This window comes from Sinocyclocheilus rhinocerous, unplaced genomic scaffold (genome assembly GCF_001515625.1).
Source record: "Sinocyclocheilus rhinocerous isolate Xijiao unplaced genomic scaffold, SAMN03320098_v1.1 scaffold61, whole genome shotgun sequence".
NCBI classification, from domain to species: domain Eukaryota; kingdom Metazoa; phylum Chordata; class Actinopteri; order Cypriniformes; family Cyprinidae; genus Sinocyclocheilus; species Sinocyclocheilus rhinocerous.
In genome coordinates this window covers 3,175,929-3,193,222 of record NW_015640445.1, presented here as the reverse complement: position 1 = coordinate 3,193,222, position 17,294 = coordinate 3,175,929, and the positions used below count along the sequence as shown (strand labels likewise).

At 34.1% G+C, this 17,294-nt stretch overlaps 1 protein-coding gene across 2 annotated transcripts in view; it reads left to right on the top strand.

Moving 5' to 3' along the window:
• adam12b (ADAM metallopeptidase domain 12b) overlaps positions 1-17,294 on the top strand; it is a 102,664-nt gene that overhangs the window by 1,382 nt on the left and 83,988 nt on the right. For both annotated transcript variants that reach the window (XM_016568861.1, XM_016568860.1), the window contains exon 2: positions 15,189-15,295. In XM_016568861.1, coding sequence (XP_016424347.1) covers positions 15,189-15,295 — 107 coding nt within the window. The remainder of the gene's footprint in view (positions 1-15,188; positions 15,296-17,294) is intronic.

The following is a 17,294-nucleotide window of genomic DNA, read 5'->3' as shown; positions in this document are numbered from 1 at the left end:
ATATATGTATACATATATATATATATATATATATATATATTCACACATTTTAAACAGCCACAAAATGTACAATATATGTACATCTGTTGTATGCTTCTTAATGCATTGTTTTTTTATTATTACTTTCCTTGTATTTTTTACTATAAGAACTCATTTAAATGCACTGACACATTCATTTTACAGTCAAATATAATACAGGTGAAATTCAGCTATATTGAAATTGCATTTGAGCAGTGATATGCATTTATTATCAGCAATGTGCTTGTCAGTACTCCACAGTTTTATTAGGTCAGTGGGATTAGGTTTGAAATAGGCTTTGTTTTTGGCATGTACATGTGCTGCATTTATTTACACAGCATGGCAAGTAAATGGTGTGTGTATGTTAATCATTAGGTCAATTAGGGTTAAGTTTTCTCTTTTATCTGTGAATTTCACCATTTAATTCATCAGATCGTATTGTTCCTACACATCTGTTCCACACATCTCAAATGCTCTCCTCCTCTGCTCTCTCTTTCACAAGAGTGCACACATGCTCCTCTAAGCTGGTGTTCAGAAAAATAGTAATTACAGCAAAGGCAGGATGATAATACGTCTTTGAGCTGTGATTGCAGGGGACTCTCGAAACTCTCGGTTTGATCACAGCAAATGAAACAGAATGCGAACAAAAAGAACCTGTGAACAGTCATATGTTTCTTATATGCCTTTCTTTATTATTTAAGTTACTTTTGTGTCTTTGTGTGTATATATTGTGTGCATGAAAGCGGTTTAGCCACTGAGGGGCGCTGTCTTGGACACTTTTTGAGGGCAGTACCTTGGCTTTGCGCTTAATGCCAGACACTTTTGAGTATGCAAGTGTGTGTGTCTCATATTTCCTCTTATTAGCACCTCATTCCCAGTGCTGACAAGTTCCTGAAGTTAGCAGGGCTGACATGGTTTCACAGTATCACACATGACAGCAAAAAGTACCTAGAGCCATTAAAATGCAATTTGAGTCTATCCATCCATGGCTAATTTGTTTCTTGTGCACTGAGACTGTTTGTGTGTGTATGTGTTTATAATATGTTCATCCATGGTTGAAATCCTTATTATCTGGTGGAGCGGGTGGAATTGCTGATCCAGAATTCCCGATTCTAATCATAATCCCAAATATTTGAATTCTGTATCCGCTTTGAATGGCTACTAATCACTTAAAGTTGCTTTGTATTGCCAGACTCTTTGGGATAAATTCAGTAAATTTGTCGCACACGGAATTTCAGTGCAAAAACCTCTTAAAAGAGATGTTTGCGTATGTTTTTGATTTATAATCAGGCAGGTGTGTGATATTGACAAATAAATGATATACTGATAATGATAAATATAAAACTAAAACTGCCAGTGGGTGGCAGCAGGTCACTGTCTTAATAAGTGAGTCAGTGAATTTTTCATTCAAGCGTTTTGTTCAAATCGACAGATTCATTTAGAAACAATAAAAGTGATTGGCTGTGTCTAAAGTTGCATACTCTCTGAGTAGGTACTTCTTTTGAATTAGCACTTACTTTGCAACCATTTAGAATGAATGCAATCTGGTCATACTATATTTGTCATGTTGTCATTGTCATATGACCTACCAGTGTCAGTTATGTTGCATTCACTGCAATTCACAGATCATCTCCCATGGCCTCATGGCATGGTAAAGTCTCCACTGAATCTGCACTTTAGAATCTTTCTGGAATTAGTAGAACATCCAAGTATTTTTGCCTATTATATTATAAATACAGTGAATTCAGACTTACTGCTCTTTGCTTATACATTTTTCCTACTATATAGTAGGGAATTGTGCGATTTCAGATGGAGCCAATGTCTTTATGAATGGGTTATTGAATCATTCACTCAAATCATTCATTCAAACACGCAGATTCATTTATGTTTGGGTTTTGCAAAGTGACAAAGATGTTGTTTTGTTATTGTTAAAATATCATTTGCAGTGTTATTGTGGATGATACATATCACACAACTCTAGTAGTCAAGCACATTTTGACATTTTAAAGAGTCGATTCAGGTGTTTGGATCACAGTGGTGCATCAATGCTATACAATTTCAGCAATGTATACCAGATTATAGTAATCTGCCACATCCTCCACACCACAGCACTCAGAACCTATATGCAAAATTGCATTTAGTGTTTTAGAGGCACATTTGTGCTGTTTTGCATAATTATGTATGGTTTTCATAATCCATTCCTTGAATCAGATGCAAAAACAAGACAGCATGTGGAAGTAAATGGCAGTGTCAGTGGGCGCAATTCATTCTCAAGCTGCAGTCACACTTAGACTTTGACCTTGCCACATTTCTATGGGACACCACAATGGTCATAATACAGTGTCACACTCTGTGACACATCTTATAATTCAACATATAATACAATGGAAATGTAAAAATAATATACAGTCGAACCCAGTGAAATTCACATAAGCTTGGGTTTCCTGTCTCCTGCATTCACATTTGTATGAATGGAAGTCAATGGAACGAAAAGTGTAGTGTGACCAGCCCTAGTAAATTCTGACAGAGAAAGAGGAACATATTGATAAAATAGTGGTCAATTTGGTGAGAATTTCCACTGAAAGCTACAGTTCCCTTCCTGTGTGTGTTTGGTTTTCATGTGAGAAAGAGATAGCTAGAGACACTCATGTAGAGTTTTTTGGATAATGCTTTTTGTTGAAGGGTGGGGTGAAGTGATCAACAAACTTTGACACAGTTTAACCGCACCCTCATGAGCTGGACCATGTGTGTGTTTGTGTGTTTCTTTTTAAAAGGATTCAGGTCTGTCCCAGTCATGTGAATCACCTCACTGTGGCTTTGGCCTCCGTCCATTCTCTATGGGAGGGGTCTGGTTTTACCTCCTGGAGAGTTACACACACTAACACACATAAGCCAATCATCCAAATGTACAGGATGATCAAATATCTCTGGATTAATGTAAGGCAGATGCATTTCAGTCTTACGTTCATCTCAATTTTTCAAATATAAGGAGCTGAGACCACTTTCACTGTTTCTGAAACAGTTTTGACATGTTGAACAGACCCCTGTTGTTCTCTGCATTGATCCAAAGCTCAATGCCACACACACACACACAAACACACTCTCATTCACTGATTGGCAGAAACGCCCAGTTATTGATTCTGGCTCAGACAATAGGGATCAGTTTGTGCAGTCAGGTGGTACAGGTCTAAGCTCTCTGCACTCATTAGTCTTTCGCTGTCATTGTGTGTGTCGTTTTCTCTGAGAGTGCAAACATGTCTAAATGTCAGACATATTAGACATCTAAGCTGTCTTCAAATTTTTGGTTTATGTATGTGTATATTTATTATGTATATATGAATACACACATGAAAAATATGTTACATCGATATATTAAATATATTTATATATAATATAAATTATATGAATAAAAGTATATACATGTAAATACATGTAAATATTTTCAATATATATACTGTATGTGTGTGTATTTATATATACATAATAAATATACACAGTACACACAGATATATTATGTAAATACAATTTTAATTTTGGATGCGGTTAATCGCGATTAATCGTTTGACAGCACTACTTATAACGCATGCAGACATTGTGTTTTTAATATCTGATGTAACAGAATATTTATATATATATTATATATGTTTTAATATGTCAAAAACACATTTTGTTGGTGAGGAGGACAGATATTTACAACCCTTAAAAGAAACAAATTCATAAATCATTTGTTTATTCAAATATCAACATCAATATTTATTCTATCTATCTATCTATCTATCATGTCTGTCTATTGCTTATCTGAGATCACTTTTCCTGCTTTCTTGCATTTTTTAAACTGAAAATGTTATATTACAAGTATAATTCAAATGTGGCTATAATCCAGTAGTGTATTAATTTATTAAAATAAAGAGTGTTTTTCAGATTTATATATGCGTCCCAGGATAAATATGTTTTTGAAGAGAAAGATGAACAGCAGGAATCCTTAACCTAAGGGCCACTGTTTAAAGAGGCTAATACCATAAGATGCCACTCATAGTTAGCCTCAACCATTTAAGATGTCGATCTTCCAAACTCTCATTTCTTTCCCCGCCAGAGAGCCTCAAAATCATAATCTGTAGCTACACATCGATACCAGTGAGCTCAGAGAGTGAGAGAATGACAGACAGAGCCAGAGAGAGAGATTATTATAGCAAGGTCATAAAGTCTGTAGATTCTCCATCACACCCGCATTAGCCATTTACCAACACACTCACTCTCTCTATCTGACACACGCACTCTTAATCTCCGGTTCTCTCACTCACTATCGCGCTTTCCTCCCCAATCTCTCACCTCTCGTCTTGTTGGAGCAGCTGACTCTCAGAGTGCTGACGGTGCTTTTTTAGGCTGTTAGGAGAGAACTAATGTATTCAACTCATCTACTCAGAAACCTGAAGACACTGCAAACAAGAAACTTATCATTAACTTGTCTGCCTAGTGGTAGAAGAAAGTCCTCATTACTGATTCTGAATTTGAGATACGTTGGAAGTGACTGGTGAGCTGGAAAGCAATTTAGTAAGACTGAACTCTGCCTGCTGATCACGGTGTATTCATTAAGTGATTGGTTTCGCTAAAGGAATTTATGGTTTTATATAAGGAAACATTTATAAGCAAGCGAGAGCATTTGATCAACATGCTCATTAAAACATGTTTAACATGCACTTGTGCTGGTTTGGCGGTAACAAACTTTAGTACTTTATCGAAGTATCATTTTCATATTGTGAAACTTTTACGTCTTCTTTTTAAAGAATAACATCTTAATTTTTACTCCACTACATTTCAGAAAATGTTTTGAAGTGAAAAACTGACACTACTCTGATGTTCAGTGCACGAACAAAAATTATTTTCTATGATTCGGCTGAGCACAACAGAGACACACTCTGATGTTTAGTTCATGAACAGATGATTCTTTTGAACCAATTGTTTTGGTGAAATCGCATACTCTCTGAGTAGGTGCTTGAATAAGTGATTACTTTGTGATCATGTGTAGTATGAATGAAATACGGATGTACTACAGTGGTCATGTTGTCATTTTCATGTGACCTGTCAGCATCAGTTACGTCACTTCACTGCCATTCACAACTCCTCTCCTATGGCATAGTAAAGTGTCCATAATACACACACTTCAGAATTTCACTGGAAGTAGTAAGACATTCGGGTACTTTTCACCTACATTATTATGAACTGTGAATTCAGGCATTCTCCTCTTTTCACATACTAATTTTCGCCAACTACTACTAGGGAAGTGCAATTTCGGATACAGCCACGCTCTGATGTCCATTTCATGAACAAATAAGTCTTTTGAATGTGAATTGTTTCCAATGAGACAATTCAAGTTCCAAAAAATAGTTTTCAATTAATTGTTTCCAATGAAACAGTTAAACTGTTCCACACAAATGTAATAATTATTTTGTAAATGTGAATGTAGCCAATTGCTGCAGTTAATAATGACTTACTGATTCAGTGATTCGGTCAGAATGAGTCTCAAGTTAACAGATCAGTGTTTTGGTCTGGTCTGACTCAAAATAAGTCAAGAACTGGAAGTAACATGATCCTCAGAGCCCAAGTGGGCTGACCCCTAATGATTCATAACTAAGCTTTTAGCTATTTAAGCTCTATCCAGTATGTTTGACAGTGTGTTTGACTATTAGACCCTCTTTCTTAAATAGATATTTTGAGCAGAAGGATGGAGTATGTCAAATCAGCACTTCTACATTTTATACTTACAGACCACATGAAATCAAAATTGAAAATTGAAATCAAATTCTTTTCTCAGAAATATGTCACAATACTGAAGTAAGATTGGTCGTAACTTATGCTTTACACAGACTTGACAAAGTAAGTAACAAGTACTTTTTGTAGAAAATTTAATGGGATTGTTCCAGGGCTGCCCTCGACATTTGAAGCATTAGTCGACTAATCGCACATTTATTAATAAACAATTTAAATCATTATAATAAGCCTTTAATTGCCTACATAGCCTAAGCTCTCAAGCACATGCATAAAGCTTGCCACAGTCCACCGCAGAAGCTAATGATTATGAATGTGTCAGGGAAAAACAGTAAGGAGGCTGCATTAACATTTTAATAATGTATTGATAAACTGTGCTTTCTTGGTTTTCAATTTAAGATATGAAGTCGGCGACACTGACTCATTTCCGCAGAAAGGACGCGCCTGTATGCATGATTCATAATCAGAGAATATTTGTTTTCCATTTGAATTGGTTCATTTGTCATCCAGGTAGATGCTGCACACTGGTGGTGGTTGAGGAGATTCCCCCTCTTTCATGTAAAGCGCTTTGAGTACCCAGAAAAGCGCTATATAAATGTAACAAATTATTTATTATTATTATTTGAAAGTAGACATTTCGCTCTCTATAGATATGTAAGGCAAATATACACAGAGTTTCTGAGTTTTGCACTCAAGTTCACAGAGACCGAGACGGCAGAAAGCGCATCCTGTTTGCTTTCATTATTTCAAAAAAGTGCAATGTTTTATTGTTATTGTGAGTGCACATAAATAAACGTAGCGTCTTTACAGATTCGAAAGATATATTACTCTTATCTGTATGACCAAAAATAAGTATTTTAAGAGCAAGTGAGCGCACCGGCGCCTCCATCTGTCCTGCAGTGAGCGCGCTTCTACACTCCACAGAAACACTTCAATAGCGCACATTTTTCTAGGTTAGCTTAACATTAGATTGAGCAGCCATGTAAAATTGCTAATACTTACATATTTCAGATGATAAGCCATATTTGAGGTCGATGAATGATAGGCGAGGGTTTGGGTGTCCTGCCCGATGTACTAGCCTACATAGACCAGCCGTTAACGACCTGTCTGACACGGACTGCGTGACTTCGCCTGTGGATTTTTTTTTCTGCAACTAAAAAAATTTTTGCCGACCAAGCCTCTTCTGGACGACTAACGGTTAGTCGACTATTAGGGGGCAGCCCTAGATTGTTCACCCAAAAATGAAAATTATCCCATGATGTACTCACCCTCAAGTCATCTTAGGTGTATAAGACTTTATTCTTTCAGATGAAAACAATCGTCCTATATATCATCCGCTGAAACGCCACTCTCTCATGAATGTGTGTATGACAGTTAGAGGGAGCTAGAGATTATGGTCTATAAAGTTTTAAACATGGATATTTTTCTTACACAAACACATTAATTCACTTCAAGAGGCTTTTATTAGTCCCCCGGAGCCGTGTGGAGCACTTTTTATGATGGATGGATGTACTTTATTGGACTTCTATTTAAACTTTTTTTTTTTTTTTTTTATGTGGCATTGCCACTCCTCTATGATCAAATACATGGATGTAAAATCTGAGTGGAACATGTGTGAATAATCAATGCCTGTCAGTTTCCGAGAATTTCATCAAAAGCTTTTTTTAGACATAAAGAATACAGTAAAAGTCTCTCACGTTGGATTAATTTACACCATTACAAACATGTGCAGTGGTTCTCAACACATGTAATTCAAATTCCCACATAAAAGCTACTAAACATCTTGGACTTTTCCTATGTGGCCTGTTATCAATAAAGGGAATATAGCTAAATATGTTAAACAAATAATTACTGAGCAGCAGCATCTAATTTATGCATTTATGGTATGTCTTTTTTTTATTATACCTCAGATCTTTGCTTTATTTCCTCTCTTTGGCCCCAAACATATCCAACAGAACATCTATAAAGCACTCAAGCTTCATTAGATGGTGTACTGATGAATTGTTTGGCCTGCTACTATCAGTGTTGTATTTAGTTAGAAGCCTCAATGGAATTTCATTATGTTCAATAAAGCATATCCATACGCGCATGCGCATATGCACACACACATTCTCTAGGGTTTCACGTTGACACTAGACTAATAAATCTGGTTAAGTCATCAGGCCTTCAAATAGCTTGAACGTGACATGGGCGTGAAGGGAAGGAAAAAAAAGAAGGAAAAGCAAGCAGGAGGTACACATAGCCACATTCCAAACAATGCTAATGTTACACACTGTTAGGACAACCGAGTATGAATTTTATGGCCTTATGGAATATCAAAATGTCAACTGTTTGCACATTTCAGAATTTAGGCAGAAAAAGTACACTGTCTGCATACTGTGCGTCAGAGATTTATGCATATAGAGTAAAACAATGACCGCCCACTTCTTCAGCAGTCTTGGTTCAGGAAGTATTTTTCCTGTTAATTTCCTCCATGGGGATTCTAAAAAGGCTATAAACCAAACCAAACAACAATCAAGATCAATGACAATTTTTGAACATTGGAGAAAAGCAAAGCTAGACAAGTTCAACAATGAATTAAGCAGATCATAATGCACTGCAAATGATGGAATAGAAAACAAAAACAATGATGCAATATAAAACTATTTATATTTAATATAAAACTATTATAAAAAACAAAATATTTGATGTTTATTGAAAAATAGTCAAATTCTAATATAGTCTATAATTTGTTTGAAATTGTAAGAAGACTATAAAAAATGTATTAAAAAATGTAAATAATGTTGACTGACAAGTTCAACAAAAGCATGTGCCATTGATTTAATAACTTGCAGAGCTCATGGTAGGTCCGTTTTGGGAAGTTTATACACTATTTGTAAAAACCTGTTTGTGTGGAGAAAGTGAATGGGATGTTTACTTCCAGAACCCCACTGTTGCACTCTATTTAGATGCAGGGAGAGTTTTGCCAAAGCTAGACACTGTGTACAAAAACATATTGTTATTTACGGATTGGATGGTGTGTGAATACTGGTGACAATGAAATGCCTTGAGCTCTGGTAGTTTTGCTGATATGGTGTGTGACTGTGTTGCATTATGACGAGAGGTGTTGGTATGTTTATTTTTATTTATTTATTTATATATGGAAGTCCTTTAAATACCATGAAAATTTATAGCACATGTATATCGGTTGGTATTCGGTACAAATGTATATTAACCCCATAGTCTGTATATATATATAGAGAGAGAGAGAGAGAGAGAGTGAGCGAGTGAGAGAGGTTCAATAAATAAACTGTTCAATAAATAAACTATTAATTAGTAGGCCTATATATATATATATATATATATATATATATACTCATAAAATTTAATTTAATTTATTTTTTATATAAAAGTTTATTTATTGAATCTCTCTCTCTCTGTGTCTATACACGCGCGCACACACACACACACACAAACACAAAATAGTTTATTGAACCTTTAGACTGACTAGATAGATAGATAGATAGATAGATAGATAGATAGATAGACTGCAAATCAATGAGGACCCAATATCATATTTGATACTGACATTTTAACATAATTTTTCTAAAAAAAAATCATCTGTATAATCGAGTAAACCTAAATTGCTTCAGCCCAGTAAGTGTTAAAATATTACTAACAATATAATTTTTTTTACATTACATTTATCTTATAAAAGTCAGATTACACTACAAAAAGACACATTTACCACAACCTGATGGCTTTTAAATAATATTCTAAAAGGCCTTTTTTTGATAAAAAAAAAAAAAAGTATAAAGCATCAAACAGACAACAGAAGGCGTTTTCAGCAACTTTTTGATCATTTTGATAATTTAGAGGCCTTAGAAATTATCCTATCAAATGTGATATGGTAGGATTTATAGGGCTAAAGTATATGGTTTATTATCTGATACCATTTTGGTAGTTTGGGTGTAATATTTAGAATTTTATGTAAAATAACTTACTGTATATTATCTATCCATGTGTAAGTTTATTTATTGTGGACATTAAATCATGACAATGTCTTTCAATTTAATGTCATTACTCATTTCCCGTTTACACACAAATGTCAGCTTTGTTCTAGTGTGCAAAGCCTCTTCCTGAATTGAATCCTTCTTGGACAAAAAGAGCAGAAGGAGAGGATAGGTTGAATGATAATGACAGACAGGAAATTGGGTCTGGGTAAAAGAAGTGTGGGGGTTTGTGCATATGTGTGCCTCTGTGCTATAAATTAAATCCAAAATGACAGGATGTGCACAAACACATATTGAAACATGAGTGATAGCTTCCCAGTGGGGAGAAAAGACGTTTCCAGAGTGCTGTGCCACTTCCTGTCTCCCTCAGAATGCTGAACCGTGGGTAATAATGGGTGTCTGACAAACCAGCAGCGGAAAGCTATGAGCCCAGTGTGCCCTGCAGACCGAATATGTGTTATTATGAGCTGACAAGATTCTCACTGACTATATATGTTCTCTATTTATGGCATACTAGTGCACTAAGTATGTGTTTTCAGGGGCTGTTTGGTTCCTGTAGTGTCTCACTGCAATTGTGTAGTATCATTCATATCATTTTGTTCTAGGATTTGAGGTTCAGTATCTTTGTTCTGACCTTAAAAAGGTACTACAGTATAATTGTGGTACTGGATTGTAATACATCAGATTTAATCCATGTTTAAATCATTGACAGAACTGTACTGAATAATTACCATATTCATGCATTTATATGGTTGCCCAATAATGGTAATACTATGGTACTTTTTTTAATGCAGATATTGCAGATGATTATTAGTGTTTTTGAAAGAAACTGCATTTATTTGTTCAAAAATACAATAAAAACTTTAAATTTGAATTTAAAACAACTGTTTTCAATTTCAATATATTTTCAAATGTAATTTATTCCTGTTATGGCAAAGCTACATTTTCAGCAGCTGTTACTTCAGTGTCACGATACTTCAGACATCATTCTAATATGCCGATTTGCTGCTCAAAAAAATTACTAGGCCTATTTATTATTATCAGTCATTCTAATATGCCTGTTGTTCAAGTAACATTTACTATTTATTATTATCAATGTTAAGAACCATTTTTGATGCTTAACATTTTTGTGGAAACAGTGATACCACACAAAAATGTGTGGTAAGATTTAAAAAAAAGAGAGAGAAATTAATAATTGTATTCATCATAAACATTAAATTGATGAATGATTAAATGTAATAAATATATTTGATAAATGCTGTTTACTGAAATTTCTATTTATCAATGAATCCTGAAAAATAAAATGTATCACAATTTTCACACAAAACATGAAGCAGCTGTTTTTAACATTGATAATAATAAAAAAATGTTTTTGAGCATCAAATCAAATTTTAATGATTTCTGAAAGGTCATGTGACTGCAATGTAATGTAATGCAGACAATTCTGCATTGGATCACAGGAATAAATTACATTTTATAATATATTAGAATTGAAAACTTTTTTTATTTGTAATACTATTTCACAATATTGCTCTTTTTACTATATGTTTGTTAAAAAAATTACTATTTATTAAATTAATAATTGTAATGTTTCCAAACTTTTGGCAGGTACTTTAATAATAACAATTCTATAACAAAGAGTGAAAAATTTAAGGGGGTCTGAATACTTTCCGTACCCACTGTATATATATATATATATAATATTAACTTTTTTGGGATAAAATATGACAGGTGTTTGTATGTGTTTGTATGTGAGTTGCAGTGAGGGAGAGAAAGAAAGAAGGGAGGGCTTACAGCCTTTAGAGAGATGAAAGGAATAAATTACATTTTATAATATATTAGAATTGAAAACTTTTTTTATTTGTAATACTATTTCACAATATTGCTCTTTTTACTATATGTTTGTTAAAAAAATTACTATTTATTAAATTAATAATTGTAATGTTTCCAAACTTTTGGCAGGTACTTTAATAATAACAATTCTATTATTATATTATATTATATTATATTATATATTATTAATTATTGTCATGATTATTAAATACTGCTTTTTATTTTTTACAGGACAATAGTATGTATTATTCCAATATATCTTTTAATGTGATAAAATATTTTTTTAAATAATAAGTGCTGGGGGCAGGGGCAGATTTTCCTGCTTTTTTTGTCTATTTGTTTATCATTTACATGCCTAAATTATAAATATAACAAATGTAGAATGTGTGTGTGTGTATATATATATATATATATATATATATAAGAACTCATAAAGAAAATAATAATAACAACAAATACAACAACAACAATAATGATAATAATAATTTCACATTTTTTAGCATTTTAATTGTTTGTTTTATTATAACTATAATTTATCCTACTATAATAAATATTTTCCAGTCATGAGAATAAAAATGTCTACTGCAATGAAAGATGTCACAATATATTATTTGATATTGTTTAATTTATTCAGCTGTTCATAATAAAATAAAATAAAATACTTTATTAATAATAATACATAAATAATAAAAACAACTTGATTGATAACTTGACAACTTAATTTAAATATAACAATTGAAACATTTTTCCCAATCTTTAAAGCCATTAAAATAAAACTTCTACTGATATAATAGATGTCATAATACATGATTAAATATTATTTTTTATTCAGTTACTCATAATAAAATATTTTATTATTAATAATACAGAATGTATTTCACATATAGACTTGGTCTTTTAGCATTTAATTAAGATTATTTTAATATAATTAAACTTAGATTAACTTAATTTAAATATTTTCCAGCTATTAAACTAATTAAAATCAAATAGCCTACTGTAATAAAAGATGTCATTATATATTATTTCATATTACTCATATTAAAATAAAATAGTCTACTGCACTAAAAGATGTCATGATATATTATTTAAATAGCAAATCATAACTGTAATTATGGTAGTATTTAACTGCATTCCAGTAATGATAATCTGGAGAGAAAATGGGCTGAAAACAATTTCAAGATTCTAAAAGGAGGCTTTATTTTTATTGTGGAAAATATAATTAATCTATACCTGATAGCTGAGGGGGAAAAAGTGAACAGGAAGTTGCAGATTAGGAAACGAGTAGGCTTTTGCTTTAGCACAAAGAAACACACACTCACGTTTACACCAGACCACCCATTACAGACGTACATGAATGACTGCGTCTCCAGCACACACACACACACACAGACACAGACATAGACACAGACACACAAACACACACACACACACAGACACAGACACAAACACACACACATACATGTTGAAAAATTTAAGGGGGTCTGAATACTTTCCGTACCCACTGTATATATATATATATATAATATTAACTTTTTTGGGATAAAATATGACAGGTGTTTGTATGTGTTTGTATGTGAGTTGCAGTGAGGGAGAGAAAGAAAGAAGGGAGGGCTTACAGCCTTTAGAGAGATGAAAAAAACATGTTGTGCTGTCACTCCACTGCTTCAGCCGCTCTTAAGGCTACACTTCTCTACACTGCTCTATTGTGCATGTCTCTCTCTCTTTCTTACACCTCCTCTTCGTTTCTTGCTCTCTCTCCATGTCTGTCGCCCTCATTCATAATGGATGGCGTAGTGTTGAGGTTCAGCTGAGGATGGAACGCTTTGGCCCTGTGGGGGCACGATGCTTTCACTGAGGGGAGAGAAAAGAGAGAAGTCTTTTGATTTAGACTGATGACGCAACTACACTCACGAAACACAGAAGCATGTCAAGTCAAGTTTATCATTCTTCTCATTACATGCCAGTTTGAGAAAAAGAATGAAATTTTGCAATAAAAAAGAACAAAACAGAAACATATTCATCAGTGGCCTCAAACGTTTGGACCCCATTGTACTTAAAAAATACCGATGTCAAATTATGACATGAACTCAGCATACTTATTCATGCACTGCACTCTTTTTCATACTCTATGAAAATGTTTTCAGTCATTATGTCAAATTGTAGCCCAACCTGGAATGCTAATTTATCAAGCATTCCTTTGATTCATCATTGTATGCACATAAAAGTGAATATATTTAATCAACCGTGTACCTCTCCCAGGGTGCTGCCATGTTCACGTTACATCATCTTCATCTATCAGTGTTTCCTTATGAGTTTATAAACTGAAATTTTCGACATCAAGTGCTGTTCTGTTGCACATTTCCAAGTATGACAGTAAAAATTCTGACTTTCTGAGTTGAATGGAAGACAGCAGTCAACTCACCTCCTTTTTCTTTATACAGAAATTTCTTTCAGTTGTTGAATACATAAGCTACTATCAATATTTGAAAATAGTGGAAATACTGTGTGCTCAACAAGGATGTGCTTGATGTAACATACAACCATTGTAATCCATACTATATGCAGCAACTTGTTAGCAGCTTATATTTTATAGTTTCGAAATGTATTGTTTTATGGGAAGACTGTCATTTATATTGTAGAACAAAATTGTAAAGTCTCTTCAGGTGATGTTAAAGTACTATGAAATGCTTATCATGCAAAGTTATGTTGCATGATAGCAAGTACCATATCTGCCAACATATCCGGGTTCTTGAAGTAAAAATACCCTTTATTTTCTCCATGGAGTAATTGATTTTTAACTATGACTTAGTAGTAAATACAGACCTTCTGTGAAGCCATCAGTCTGCATTATCTCAACATATTTTTAAAATAATCATATTTAACAGAAGAATTCCTGGTGAAAAACTATATTACCAATGATTCTTATACCTTTGTCTTTTTGTCTGATTTTGTCACTTTTTAATTTTTGCTCCAAATCAAAGATTGTAATATTGTGTTTTACCTTGTAGCTGGTTGGTTTGGTTCACGGCTTGTAACATTTTAGAGAAGATGTTTTCAAATCCCTTTGGGAAAAACACTTCTGGAACCAAGGCTGCTTTTTTCTACTTCAAAATTTCACTTTTAATTCACTGTGTTAATTGCAGTTTCATTGTAATTACTTGTGAAATTTAATAGGGATTTGGGATAAGACAACAATGGAATGCTCACCCCCAAAAACCTGCGTAGTGCATCTTTAAACTTTATTTTATACATTAATTGAAAACCAGCATCCTAAAATCCCATTAGAAATCCAGAGGGAACCCATAACTTAATAATGCGTCTCTTCCAAGTTTTAGGACTACAAATTCTATTGAGTTAATGGCCTTTATCTCTGCATTTGTTCATGCTGGTCCTAATTTACCGCAGCACTGTTTACTTACTGCTGTCTTACTGCTTACAATTCCGCTTTTAAATGTTGGTCATTTGAACTTCTTGCCTCCAATACACACAGAGAGAGAGAGAGAGCTCAGCTGCATCACATACTGTGTCTCTGGTACCCACTGAAACACTAATGGGAACTTTTTCTGTTGCTTGTCGCAGGGAGGCAACTAAAAAGTGTGCTCAACAAACTGGAACACTACCACACCATGGTACCACTACTGCTGGAAGGAAGAGAGCAGCGACCAATCAGCTGGCTCCGCTCCAGGGTAAGAAAGAACACTGTATATTGTTGTTGCACCATTTTTCACATATTTTCCTAAACCTCTAGAAAGTCATTTCCCCTTCCATCATGATGTCTTGTTGCTCGTGTTTCTTTATGTTATTCTTGATTTTGAATAGCACTGAGTTGTGTACACTCTTTTCAGATGGATAATATATTGAGTCCAGTGCAAGTTCACTTCAGTTCGAAATGGTATAACATTAGACTACGGTACAAATTAGTTCACAATGTATGACTCACATAGTCAGTATCATTATTGAGCCACAGCCTTTTAGCTCTAAAAGGGTCATTTGTGAAAATAAGTGAAAGGCCTGACTGCCAAACGCCACCAGAGGCACATAGGCTGAGTGATGAGGTGATGAATCTTGAAAACTGTTTTGGAGTACATTAGATTAGATTAACTGCCTGAAGCCGTGGCGACATTGTCGCAAAAAGTCACGGGGTCTTCGTCATTAAGGCTTAATTGATTCCAGTTACTCGAGCTCCAGTGAATATTACAGTCAAACATCTTCCGTAGCTCAGAGCGATGTCTGTCTCTGGCACATGGCACTTAGAGGCCATTTCACTGCCCATTTTGCAGTGAATTCATGTGTGCTCAGAGGCTTAGGCAACGGAAACTCGACACCCAGAGCTTTTTTTTTATACATGTCTGAAATGTTGAGAATGTCTTTAATGCACTGTTAGGAAAAAGTTTTGTATGTCGTGAAAATGCAGTGCTAGGGAATGGTTGGCTTTGCTTTGCTTTCCAAGGTGATTGCGATTAAACATTTGCAGGTGGAGATTGAGGTTGTGGTGAGGGTAGCGTATTTCAGGCAGGAAATTCCGCTCTGAATAAAGGACCTGTTGGTCTGCGCCGTGAGTGGCCTGACTGATGGCCCAAAGCCATATCACTCCAGCTGGAGTAAGGGAGGAAGATATGCTCTATCAGCTGTTTAACAAGGAAAAGTAGATGGTCATTCTGTTATAATAAAGGGAAAGTTGAACAGTTATTCAGAAATATTTCAGGATCCGTGTGCACACATTCATTTTTTGAACCCTATATAGCCTTTTGTATCATATTTGAGGCACAAATTTCTAAGGTCTAATAAACACCATAACATTCCATAAAAAACAACAAGAATTGTACATTTTGATTTCGTGGTGACTTCAAAGAAACAGAAACACCTCCAACCCTTGCTAAAAATGTACAGTATGTATTAGGGCTGCACAATATTGGAAAAAAGGACATTGCAATATTTTCTGTGATATATTGCATTATGCAAAATTCATGAATTTTCACCAGATTATGTGAAAAGCTGTATTTGGAAATAATAATTCTAGAATGTTTGAGATCTGCATAGAAAATAAACTTTTTACTCAGAAGAATTTTGTTTTCAGTGTGAACCATCCTTTTAGGGCTGAACAATTTGAGAAAAACTGGAAAAGTTTGTTCACACTTGGGTAAACAGACATCTTTCAGTGACCATGAACAACTTGAGTTTTTTTAAGGCCACATTTCCACTGTTTTTGACCCATTCAATTTGACTGTAAAATAATAAGAGTTATGATTTTTATTGTGGAAAATAAGTATAATAATTTTATTGTATAGTACATCACTAAAATTACAATTTATGTCTTAAGTTCTTCATTTTCACTATGAAAATAGTTTAATTTACAAGCACAAAACCACAAAAATACTTTTTGTAAGTAATTTCAAATTAAGATATCAATCAAAAGAATAATGTAGTACTAAATTCAACTATCAGCGTACAGTAAAACATATTTAAAGGGGTCATATGACGTTGCTAAAAAGAACATTATGTTGTGTATTTGGTGTAATGCAATGTTATTATGCGGTTTAAGGTTCAAAAAACACATTATTTTCCATATAATGTACATTATGGTTTCTCCTCTATGCCCCGCCTTTCTGAAACGTGTCGATTTTTACAAAGCTCATCAGTCTGAAAAGCGAGGTGTGCTCTGATTGGCCAGCTATCCAGTGCGTT